General features: G+C 42.0%; 1 protein-coding gene across 2 annotated transcripts in view; it reads left to right on the top strand.

Moving 5' to 3' along the window:
• Positions 1 to 12,703, top strand: part of LOC122789315 (protein FRA10AC1 homolog) — a 768,378-nt gene that overhangs the window by 651,837 nt on the left and 103,838 nt on the right. For both annotated transcript variants that reach the window (XM_044056666.1, XM_044056665.1), the window contains one exon: positions 5,341 to 5,422. In XM_044056666.1, coding sequence (XP_043912601.1) covers positions 5,341 to 5,422 — 82 coding nt within the window. The remainder of the gene's footprint in view (positions 1 to 5,340; positions 5,423 to 12,703) is intronic.

The raw sequence follows: 12,703 nt of genomic DNA on the forward strand, positions 1-12,703 counted from the left end.
GTATACTGTGGCTTTTAATGGTTGATTAATTGATTGATTGATTATTTAATTGACATTTTTGAGTAAGAACTGCTTTATATAAATATCAGCCAATTTTTTGTTCACTATCTGGTCTGATGAAGCTCCTATGCGAAAGCGCTTACCTGTTTGTGTCTCTGCAATAAATTGTGGATTTTTTATCACCTTGGACTTGGTTTGTGTTTGGATATCTTAGCTTATAACTGTGTTTCGCTCCGTTGGTATCTTTCTCTTTTTATTTTTCATATACCTTTGTGCCACGGAGGATTCACCTCGTGGGGTGCTGGCAGCCTTTATTATATTTTTGAATGTATATATAATGCCATCATGCCACTCAAAGCATTCACAGAGGTGCTACTTGCTCAATTATTTATGCACTTTTGTTACTTTTATAATCTGTGTATCACATACCTATCCATTAAATATGTGCAGCAATGAAGACATCAGCTGCCTAGGGGTTGTTAAAGAACATTAATCTTTTGGGTTGGCTTCTGTTTTCTCTTAAGGAAGAAAATGAGCCGGTGTAGTTACATTGTGTTTGTTTATCACCACATGGATCAAAACAAGCAAACCTTCACAAAGTGACCAGCTCATTGACTCATTGCAGTATCTTACAAATGAAAAGAAAAAATCTAGACAAAACCGAGTTATTTCACTGAAATCAAATATGGATGCTGTAGGGTGGTACCACTTAGGACTTCTATACATTCTGAATTCTGATCTTTATGCTCCCATTACAATTTGAAACCAATGACATGTTGGAGAAGTTATACTGAAATAGTAAATGTTTTCCCAAGGTACAGAAAGCACTGTACTGGGACACAACTTCTTACAAGCAGTCAGTGATTTAACAGAAAACAGATTTTATGTGGAACAGACCAAAAATATGAGACAAAAATCTGGACATTCTGTGAAAATCTGAATAGCTGAGCGGTATGATCCAGAGGTCACAGCTGGTGCCTAGCACCAGAGTTAATTTCCTGAGACCAGACTTTAAATTATTTTCAACAGAAGGCCTTTTTTGCAAAGGGACAAGATTATGTTCCTGTCAAAATACTTTCTAAACATGTAAAGTCATCCAACCGTAACAGCAAGTGTTTTTCAGAGGATGCTGGAGTACATGGCATCATGTGCCTTATTGATCCCCTTGGCAAAATTGCACATGAGAAAACTGCAATGTTTCCTAAAAAAACTACTGTTTCCAGCACCAGCAGTCTTTGGAAACAACAATACCCCTCCTACCCTGCCTGAAAAAGGAGATTCTTTGGTGGGAGGATGATTAAGGCAAACCCAGCAGCCCCTTTCCAATTCCCAGAGGCAAATTAGACCCTAACAAAAACAGGCTTGGACCTAGCTTGCAGAACTCACATAGGCAAATTCAGAGTCTAGAGGACATGGGACAGGCACCTGGCAGCCCAGCATATCAACATAAAGGAAATGAGTAATTCTTGCCTTGTAAGCATTCCAAGAAAAACTAGTGCAAGGAGTGATAAAAATACTGACAAGACAGTACAGCTGTGATATGGTATATCAACAAGTTGGGGAGATTACTTTTTGCTACTACCTGTGCAGATTAGCAGTGGAACTATGGCAGTTAGCTCAACATCTGTATCTGGCTGCTGTAGTCTCATACATCCTGGGTCAGGGCAAAGTACTGGCAGACAGTCTGTGCAGATCCCTGCTAGACCTCAGTCAGTGGATGCTGAAAAGAGAAGTATTTTTTGGATCTGACACACAGATGCAATGTGCCAGAGCTGGACCTTTTTGTTTCCTTGCTAAACAGGCAGATCAGCAAGTTCTGTTCAAGATGTCCCTCAGTGAGTGGCTTGGAGAACAGACACCACCTCCTTCAACTGGGCAGGCTTCTTTCTCTTTGTCATCGCTGTTTCTTTCTTGTGTCTGGGAATTGGAAAGGGCCTCCTGGGTTCACATTGATTCTCTCCTCCCACCACAGAATCTCCTTTTTTGGGGGGCAGGGTAGGTTGGCTGTTTCCAAGGATTGCTGCTGTTGGGATCAGCAGATTTTTTAGAAGCCACCACAGTTTTCTCATATGTAATTTTGCCAGCAAGATCAACAGGATGCACAGTGCCATGTATTCTAGCATCCTCAGAAACTCCGTTGCTGTTAAGGTTGGATGATTGCACATGTATAGGAAGTATTTTTAGATGAACATGATCCTGTCCACTGTCAAAAAGGCCTTCTTTTGAACAGAATCGAAAGCCTACTGTCAGGACTATAACCCTGGTGCTGGACATCAGCTGTGATTTCTGGACATTGAGTCAAGCCCATGTTCTGAAAGCAGTCTGGGGTAGTGCTGTTACAGAAAGTGAGAGTGGAAATGGCAAGGGTGATACTTGATTGTCCTTACTGGCCCAGACAACACTGGTTTTCCTCTGCCTTACCCTCACTGAGGAGAGAATCACTACACTATCCCACTTCACTGACCTTCTAACTCAAAACAAAAGGTCATCATCCATCCCAACCTGAGGGCACTCTGTCAGACAGTTTGGATGATTGATTATTGATCCTGTCCAGGCAATCCTTTTCTGAGGATATACTAGCAATTTTACCAGAAAATCTTGTTTAGCAAAATGGAAAGCATTTTCTGTATAGTTCAAAACAAAAGGTAGTCTCCCCACAAAAGCAAGGTTAGAACATAGACTAGAATATCTCTACTACCAGAGTACAGAAGGATTATCTTATGCTTGTGCAGAAATGCATGCATGCATGCCTCAGTTATATCTGTCTGTCTACCTTTATTCCTGCCTGCATACACACATCCTCACATGAAACAGTCTTTAAAAGGAATAATACACCTCAGACACCCAGGCAAGAGCCTACATCTACCTGGGATTTAAACTGCATACTAGAAAAACTAAAACTACCCCACCGCACACATCCACCTTTGAGCCAGCAGCCTTGTCTCCCCTCAAATTACTTAGAAAACTGTCCTGTTGCTCGCTCTCCCTTCAGCCTTTATGTATGAGGAACCCTTCCTTGTTCTCCATGGGGACAGAATAACTGAGAATTAATCTCTCCTTTATGTCCAGGGTGGTGTCAGAAGGCTTGGTAACTCATTCACTCCATTGAAGGTCAGGAAGTTTGCATTGTAACTTCCAGTGGGTGGGCCCTAAGCCTTTTCACAGAATCAAATTATGTCCTCACATTTAAAACAAATGTTCAATTTTCTGGAACCATAGGGGTTATGGAAGAAGTATAAATGGCAAACTCTTCAGCACAAACTATTTTTGTAGTGGTATTATTCTTTAGGTTTTAAGTCTTAAACCGAATTTTATAACTCACGGTAAACATAGTAATGATTAAATTTGCAATATTTTGTAAACAACTATATCTCAGCATCCACTCAAGTTACAAACATGCTGTTAGCAGCATTTTATTCATCTAGCTGAGAGATTTCATATGAGGCTAAGGAGTTCTGTCTGTATTACTTGGTTTTTGAGATATTTAGAAAAAAATGAAAATTATATCTATATAAGTTAATATCATAAAGACAACAGTTAATATCTTTTTACTTGCACTAGACAGAGGTCAAATACTAATGCAGTTGAGTTTGCCATTATGTCAGCTTTAAGATGAAAATGTTTAAAACTTTCTACATAGCATGGTTTTGGAATTATTGATGCAAATATGAACAAGCAATGTTTGACACCTAGAGGTGTCAGTAGGAGTCAACTGCAGATGCACCTGGATGTGTCACTCAGATGTTAACAAGCTGTACACTTTCCTGTGCTCCTTTTCCAATCCCACAAATAAGGGGCAGAGATAATTCTGCACTCTTTTAATGTACAGAGATAGTTAAGATTCTACCTACACAAGTCTAGGTTTCCAAACAGATCTGTGATCAACTTTCATTGGTATTTGCAGAAGGAAAACAGGAGAAATGAATGCGGAAACCAACCATTTCAAAAAGAATAGCTGGCTGTATTACCTTTTATTACCTTCAGTGTGGCACGACCATTTTGGTGCTATATCCAGAGCCAGAGCAGGCTTTGTCTCTGCCATCCTGCATAGCTTGGTATCCCCAACACAGAGTACTATCCAGCCTTCCCTGCAATCTAGCTTTGGGAGTCCTCCAAGGTGACGTACTGCGAACATATTATAGTTATTTTGTTAACTTGCTATAATTGTAGTTGTTCAAGGAGATCAGTGTTCTTGTACCCTTTCCCTCCTGTTTATCCTTCTACTCTTCTGCCCCTGGGGTTGGCACCCTACCCATCAACTTCCCTCCAACCTTCCTGTAACAGTGTGGAGCAGGTCATGCTCTGCCTGCAGAACAATCGACTTCCATACCTGAGACAAGAAAGACCAAAAGATGACACAGAGGGACAACCTTTTGTATACCGCAGACATCCTGATGTTGTCCAGCAAGAGCATTAGCTGGCTAAATATCTGTGGTATTCAGAACGGCTACAGGCTTTGGCACAGCACATTGCAACATTGATCTATTCAAGCTCCTAAAATTATGGTAAGTTTTCTACACAACTGTACTTTCTCAGCCAGAATTTGTTAAAACACGTTTTATAGGCAAGGTGTTTTTGCAACTTAGTGGCATCAGAAAACATATTTGCAGTTATCTGTAGTTTTATTAATGTGTTAAAAAACAAGTCGCTTATTTTTAAATGTGCAGATATAATTCAGAAGTAAACCATCTGCCAAATCAAGCAATGTGTCTTGTTTTATTCTCATGCTGTACAAGTTAATTTCAAGAAGCAACTATTTTCCTCTAGATGTTCCGGATGTATGTGCGGCCTGAGTTTACTTTTACTGTTTGTACTTTCCCAGTTGTAATTGACCAACTGTTATGTTTATTCATATGCTGTCATCACATGTTGAGTTAGCTGTTGCATACAAAAACATAAGCCATAAACAAACTCCAGTATAAGGAAGTAAAAGAGCAACTTCTTGCACTTTAATTTAGCAGACCACATTTAGTTTTGTAGTGCTGGTGACATATTTTAATGAGCATTGCTTTTGTTTCTAGTGAGTAGTTTAGGATGTACTTTCCAGATTACATCATATAACAAACTGGACATAGTATTGATATGTAAACAAAGAAACAAAACTGTTCATGGTACTTGCAGGGAACTGCCATAAACTGTAAAGTCAAATTTGAACAAACTTGTATGTGCATAAGCTTAACATTAGTACTTTGAAAAGGAATTAAGCAGCACATGTATTTAATGTTCCTTTAGTTTAATGTTAAGTTTAGCCAAAAGTAGGAAATGATAAAGTGCCAATATATATTTGAGCATAGTATTGTACGGTCTTTTATGTCTATTTAAAATTTTATTTTGGTACAGAGTCAGAACACAGTGAAGAAGACGAAACCTCAGATGCTGAGTATTGGAAAGGTCCATCAAAGGATGCAGATGAAAAAACAAGGTTGGTTGTAGTGCCGTGTGTTTGGTGTAGAATTTTAGACATAGCTACATATGATGATTGTACAGGTGCACTGTTGTATGTGTACCAGAAAGTTTCTGCGTTAAATATCAAAACACCTGACAGAATGGTATATGGAGTTGCTCAGTGTAACTCTATGTAATGCTTTCTTACAGAGAACATTTTAAGTTTGTAATTATCTTTCCCTAGATGTGTCTTAGAGATAATCCACAGAGACAATGGAGGTGGACACTGGAGAGCAGGTGAAAAGCAGATGCTCTTCGTGTTTCACTGTTGCAGTCATTACATTTGGGTTATCCTACTGGCAGGTTGCCCTCAGTCGGCCTGAATTCCAAAGTCTTGGGTCCTGCGTCGGTTGCTGTCGCTTCTTCCCTGACGTCAGCTCGTCAGGGGTATAAAAGATGCAGCCGACGCCATTTTATTTAGTCTTTCTTGCCGAGCGGTGCCCGAAGCAGAAGCAGCTAGCAAGTGCCGGTCGGCCAACTCCTGAGATTTTCGTGTTCGAGTTTCAGATCCGAAGTCTTCATTAAAAGCTAAGTACCCCATTGGGGAAACTTTTGTCTTGCTCCAGACTGATGTCAGAAAAAGTTAATAATTGTATTTCTTGTGGGAAGCAAATACCTCATAAGGACTTTCATTCTTACTGTATTCCTTGCCTAGGCCCTGACCACGACGTTGCTAGTTGTCGGTTTTGTGCTAGATTTAACCAACGCACTATTAAGCATCGGTACGATTTTGCATTAAGCTACTTTGGGCGAAGATTTAATTATACAATGTCGTCGGATAGCTGTCTGACTACCGGAGTTCACAAAAAATGAAAAGAAAAAGACAGGCAACCGAGGTCCAAAACCGACGACGAAGCTTCTCCTAAGCAAGTCGTCAGTTCGCCGGTCCTCAGTGAGGTGCTTTCGCAGCCCCTGACGCCCGCTTCTTTAGAGTCGCAGGCTGCTACTGACTCCCACGTGGAGTCAGCCAGGCTGCTGGAAACTCAAGGTATTGGAGCCTCAGAGATTATTCCCTCATATGGGTCCGGAGACGCTGAGCAGGCATCGGCTTCTGAGGGTGTATTCAAACCTAAACAATTATATATTAAACCAACTTCAAAGACAAAGGCTAAAACACCTTTAAAGGCAAAGAAACAAGTTCACCAGCGACAAGGACAGGCCTCCATGCCCAAAAAACAGATGCTCAAAATGGCCGAAGACTTAATTACCTTGATCAGGAGTTCCCATCCCCCTCCTGATAAAGAGGCCTAGGCAAGAGACAGACTATGAATCTTCAGATCAGGTTTCCATTTCTTCTTATTCCTCTTCTGATCAGGAATATTCTCTTCCCCCCTATGAGGATTCTGATGCTGAAGAATCAATTCCTTCAGCTTCTCCTCCTGAGGACTACTCTTTTGGGGAAACCTTGCATACCATGAGGGAGCACTTCCACTGGGATAGCCAAGATTTTTCAGAATCTAAGAAAAGGCTCAGAGACTTCCTGTTACTACCTCAACACAGGCCTCTAGCTATTCCACCTGTGTTAGACATTGTAGATGATGTGTTCTCGGAGTCTAGTCTGTCCCCTGACTCTTTACCTACAGCTCCTGTTAAGCCGGACAGATAATACAGGGTGCCTGACTTTCATAAATTCCTTTTCAAAAACCCTACTGCAGACCCAGACACTATTTCTCAGGGTCCGAAAGGGGTCAAGGCTTCCACTGCAAAAAACCCTACCCCCTCTGACAGGGATTCTAGGGCACTGGATAGATGGGGAAAAATGATTTACACATCTGCTACTTTGGCTATAAGGGCCTTAAATTGCCAGTTTCATATGCTCAAATATCAGCAATATATCATGACACTGCTTAAACAGAAAATGATGGCAAATTCTGAATGTGCAGAAAACAAAGAAATGCAGGTTTTATTGCATGCAGCTGAACAAGTTGGAAAGCATACTTTGCAATGTGGGTTTGATTCTCTGGAGGCCTCCTGCAGGGCCGCTGTTACGGGTTCTGTCATTAGGAGGCATGCTTGGTTAAAGGAACAAAATCTGCCTGAACATGTTAAAGCAAAATTATTAGACGCTCCTTTACAACATGATACATTGTTTGGTGTTAAGGCAGAAGAGGTGTTAAAGAAAATGGAGGACAAAGCTAAATCTATGCAAACTGTCAAGGATTTCTTACAGGTACAGCCACCTAGATTTAGCAGACACTGGCCTACAAAGAATTGGTCCTTTCCAGTCTCAGACAGACCTCAAAGGGGCAGATCCAGACGCCCTAGAGGCAGATCACAGCCACAAGGTTCCTACAGGTCTAAGCAGTGGAGTGCTTCTACCTCCAAAGGTGGAGAAGACAAATCACAACCATACAGGAAACAGTCCCAATGACTTCCCCCTGCCTGCACCATTGACTGATCTTCTGGCAGCACCCTTAGAGGGAAAACTAACACTATTTTCTCAAAATTGGCACATTATAACCCAGGACAAATGGGTTCTAGACATAGTATCAGAAGGCTACAAGTTTCATTTCCATACCCTGCCAAGGGCAAATGGTTGGCCAGACCTGCCAAAAAATCAATGGGCAGAGGCTCAAAAACAAGTCGCAGCTCTCATGGACATGAGGGCTATTCAACAAGTGCCGCAGCAAGAGCAGGGACAAGGATTTTACTCAAGACTGTTCTTGGTACCCAGAGAGGACAAAGCATGGAGACCAATACTGAACCTATCTATTCGCAACACTTTCCTGGATATACCAAAATTCAAGATGTTGACCTTACAGCAGCTTCTGCCCATGATGGGCAGCAAGGCTTGGCTCGTGACTTTAGACCTAAAAGAGGCATACCTGCATGTCCCAATCAGACAGTCATGCAGAAGATACCTCAGATTCAAGGCTGGCTCAAAGCTTTACCAATTTTCTGCACTGCCCTTTGGCGTATCTACTGTCCCCAGGGTCTTCACACAGTGCCTGGCGCCAGTAATTGCTTACTGCAGACAAAGAGGAATACAAATATATCCTTACTTGGATGACTGCCTCATACAAGCAGAGAACAAGGACATTCTACTACAGCATCTGACTTTTGTGATAAGACTTTTAACATGCCTAGGGTACACAGTCAACAAAAAGAAATCAAAACTAGTACCCTCTCAAGAGATAATATTCCTGGGTGAAAGCTTAAATACAACTGCCCAGATGGCTTATCTCACTCCAGACAAACAAAGGCAACTGACTATTTATTTCAAGGAAATGGCAACAAAGGCCCAGTTATCTGCAAGAAAAATTCTGCAGGCTTTGGGCTTCATGGCATCCTGCATCTTACTAATTCCATATGCAAGACTGCATATGAGGAAAATTCAGTGGTACCTAAAAGTGTCTGGACGCAACATTGCCACAGTCTAGAAACAATGATTACTCTAATTTCCTGCCTGCAACAGGAATTTTGATGGTGGGCAAAGGCTCGTCACCAAAACAAGGGACAGCCATTTTCACTACCCCCAGCCAGGCAGAGCCTAACGACGGATGCATCAGATTATGCCTGGGGAGCACACATGGCAGGAAGAGGCATTCAGGGCACCTGGTCCACAAACCAAAAGCATCTACATATCAATCAAAAAGAGGACCTACTTCATCCGGGACAACTACTAATAGACAGACAACACCACGGTCATGTGGTACATAAACAAGCAGGGGGGCACTCATTCTTATCCCCTGTGCAGACTAGCCATGGCTTTATGGGACACAGCATTGACTCACCATGTTCATCTGCAGGCACAATTCCTGCCAGGAAAGGAAAATACTCTGGCAGACAAACTAAGCAGAAACCTCATGGATCCCCACGAGTGGCACCTGGATCCACAAGTCTTCAGCATGATAACAATGAAATGGGGATGCCCAGACATAGATCTATTTGCCTCCCCTCAAAACAATCAACTAAAAAGATTCTGCACAAGGACTTATCACAAGACAAGCTTGGAAAGTGGACGCCTTATCTTTCAACTGCTTGGAAAGTGGACGCCTTATCTTTCAACTGGATAAACCTATCAGTATATGCCTTTCCTCCACTGCCTCTCCTCCCCAAGGTACTCCTAAAGGTCAGGCAGTAGAAACCAAAAATGATTCTGATTGCCCCAGACTGGCCACGCCAGTACTGGTATCCGATCTTAAGGAACTTATCCCATTGCCCAGCCTGGACCTTACTTGAAATACCTCATCTACTGTCCCAGCAACACGAATCAGATTCTGCACAGCCAACTCAGGACCCTAAACCTGGCAGCATGGCAGATAATGTAGCCATACAAACCACACCTCTCAGTAAAGCTGTGATGGATGTCATTTTAGAAGCCAGAAGGCCTAGTACTAGAAAATCCTATGCTGGGAAATGGAAGAAATTTTGCGCTTGGAACCAGGCTCAAGGAACTGATACAGCTGTCCCAAATATTCCTCAGATTTTGCAATATTTACCTGAGATGCTGGACAAAGGACTATCTTTTTCTTCAATTAAAATCCATGCCTCTGCCATTTTGGCTCATTACAATACAGAGCCACCACTCTTTTCTCATCCTTTATTAAGGCAGTACCTCAGAGGAGCCAAAAACTTAAGGCCTCCAAGGAGAATGCCAATACCTGCATGGGACCTCAATTATGTCTTGGAAAAACTCACCTTACCTCCTTTTGAGCCAGCTGCTACTGCAGACATAAAGTTCTTATCTTAAAAAACAGCTCTGCTCCTAGCAATAACTTCTGTAAGATGAGTTTCAGAGCTACAGGCTCTCATGGCTGTGGAACCCTTTATCATTTTCTATCCAGACAGGGTCTCTCTGAGAACAAACCCTACATTTATGCCTAAGGTGGTATCCAGTGTAGCCCTGAACCAAACAATTAATTTGCCAACTTTTTATCCAAATCCACAGAACAAGCGGGAGAAAATTCTGCATTCTTTGGAAGTACACAGACAACTTAGATTCTACTTGGACAAGACTAAAGTTTTCAGAAAGACAGAGCAATTACTAGTGGCATATGCCACAGCATCACAAGGAAAGGCTATCTCCAAGCAGACTATTTCAAAGTGGATAGGTCACTACATTCGTTTCTGCTACTCACAGCATAGCAAACCAGTGCCTAAGGGCATTAGGCCACATTCAACCAGAGTTGCAGCCACTTCTGCAGCCTTTCTCAGGGGAGTACCAACCAAAGACATTTTGGAGGCTGCTACTTGGAGTTCAGTGCATACCTTTATAAAACATTACAATCCGCCTCTTTACTCTAAATCCAGGGCAGGCTTTGCCACTGCAGTTCTGCAGGGCCTCATAGCCGCTCCTAATACTGTTTAGCTCCGGCCCCCCAACCATAGCTTTGGGACTCAACCCAAATGTAATGACTGCAACAGTGAAACACGAAGAACATAGTACAGTTGTGTACACTTACCATAAATGTAAATGTTTGAGTGTATTCACTGTTGCAGTCCAGGTTACCCACCCGCCATCCCCCTTATTTTTGCTGGAACTTGTCTTTACTTCTCTAATCTATACAACCTGGGTAGTGTATTTGCTTATAGATGAAGGTAAAGCTTATTTTGGTGCATGTATGTTTTATTTACATAATTTTAGCCTACCCTTTTGGGGGCACCTGACATCTGGGGCAAGAACAACTAAATAAAATGGTGTCGGCTGCATCTTTTATACCCCTGACGACCTGACGTCAGGGAAGAGGTGACAGTAACTGACACAGGACCCAAGACTTTGGAATTTAGGCCGATTGAGGGCAACCTGCCAGCAGGATAACCCAAATGTAATGACTGCAACAGTGAATGCACTCGAACATCTACATTTATGGTAAGTGTACACAACTGTAATATATTCATTGTGCTGCAGATCATAATGAGTCCATTCTCATTACGGTTATCACTATATACCAATTGCTTCACAACGCAAGGTGAGGAAAAGGGAATAGGAACAGCTTATCTGGAAGCATGTCTTTAAATTGTCTGACCCTTCATAGATTTCACATGAAATGTTTTAGCATAGTGCCATGCAGCTGTTTTCTGGGATATGCAGGAGCTCTGCTACTCAGTATCTTGTAATGTGGGTAACCTGTAGCCAGGAGATGGTAGTCATCATCCCCTTTCTTCCCATTTTTGGCAAGGGATAGGGATGTCATGTCAGTTGTTATTATCTATGTCAGTTCAGAGCCAGTCTCCTACCTTCATCGACAGTCATGCCTGACTGTCGCAGATCTTTTCATACAGTCCATCCTTTTCTTTGCTAAATGCCCTCACCTTGCCTTCATCCTGTCTGTCCCAAATCATCATCATCATGTTACCTTCTGCTTTCCCGCACATATGCCTAAACCACTGTATTCTATTCCCTTTGACCTTCTCTGTAGTTGGAGCCACTTGAGCTTCCACTCTAACATTTTCATGTATTTGCCTTTCTCGCAGTTTGTTTCCTATCATCTTTCTCAGGCACTTTATCTCCATAATCTCTGACTTCCCTAACTGCTCTGCCTTTGCTCCCCAGGTTTCTGTATCATACAGTAGTACTCATTGCACCACTGTTTTGTGTACCGTACTTTTGAGCTTCTTTGACATTCTCTGTCACGCACTACCTTTAACAGTTTGTCTCAGATGTAACCTTTTGTTGTTAGCTGTGACCTCACTCAGACTTCCCCTACCCTTAACCACCCTCACAGATACTTTAACCTGTTAATCCGTTCCACTGTTTCCTTTTTTGTCTCAGTTTTCAGCTTCCCTTAACCACCCTCCCAGATACTTTAACCTGTTAATCCATTCCACTGTTTCCTTTTTTGTCTGAGTTTTCAGCTTCTGATTTCCTCATTTGCTGATATGACAACTGTCTTATCTGTACAAAGTTCCATCCCTTGTACCTTCAGTTCTGCATTCCATTACCTTAATAATTTGCTGAAGTCTTTTTAGACTCCATTTGTAATGCCAAATTGTCTGCATTCAGCAGCTTTGTTAGTACCTTAGTACCACTACAGCCCTCCTCTGCTTCACAGATACATTAAACCTTCTCAAAAACGAAGGCCTGCAGGTGTCAACTCTTTTTTTGGATACGTCCAAAGCATTTGACACAGTCTCGCACCAAATCCTGCTAAACAAACTAAACCAATATCACCTATCAAATTCCACTCTTACCTGGTTCCAAAGCTACTTAACTGACAGGTACCAAACTGTGAAATGGGAAAATTCTCTCTCTCCTCAGCTGACAATAACTATAGGAGTCCCACAGAATTCTATCTTAGGACCACTACTATTCACA

This window comes from Protopterus annectens, chromosome 14.part0 (genome assembly GCF_019279795.1).
Source record: "Protopterus annectens isolate FY-2018-M chromosome 14.part0, PAN1.0, whole genome shotgun sequence".
Taxonomy (NCBI): Eukaryota; Metazoa; Chordata; order Ceratodontiformes; family Protopteridae; genus Protopterus; species Protopterus annectens.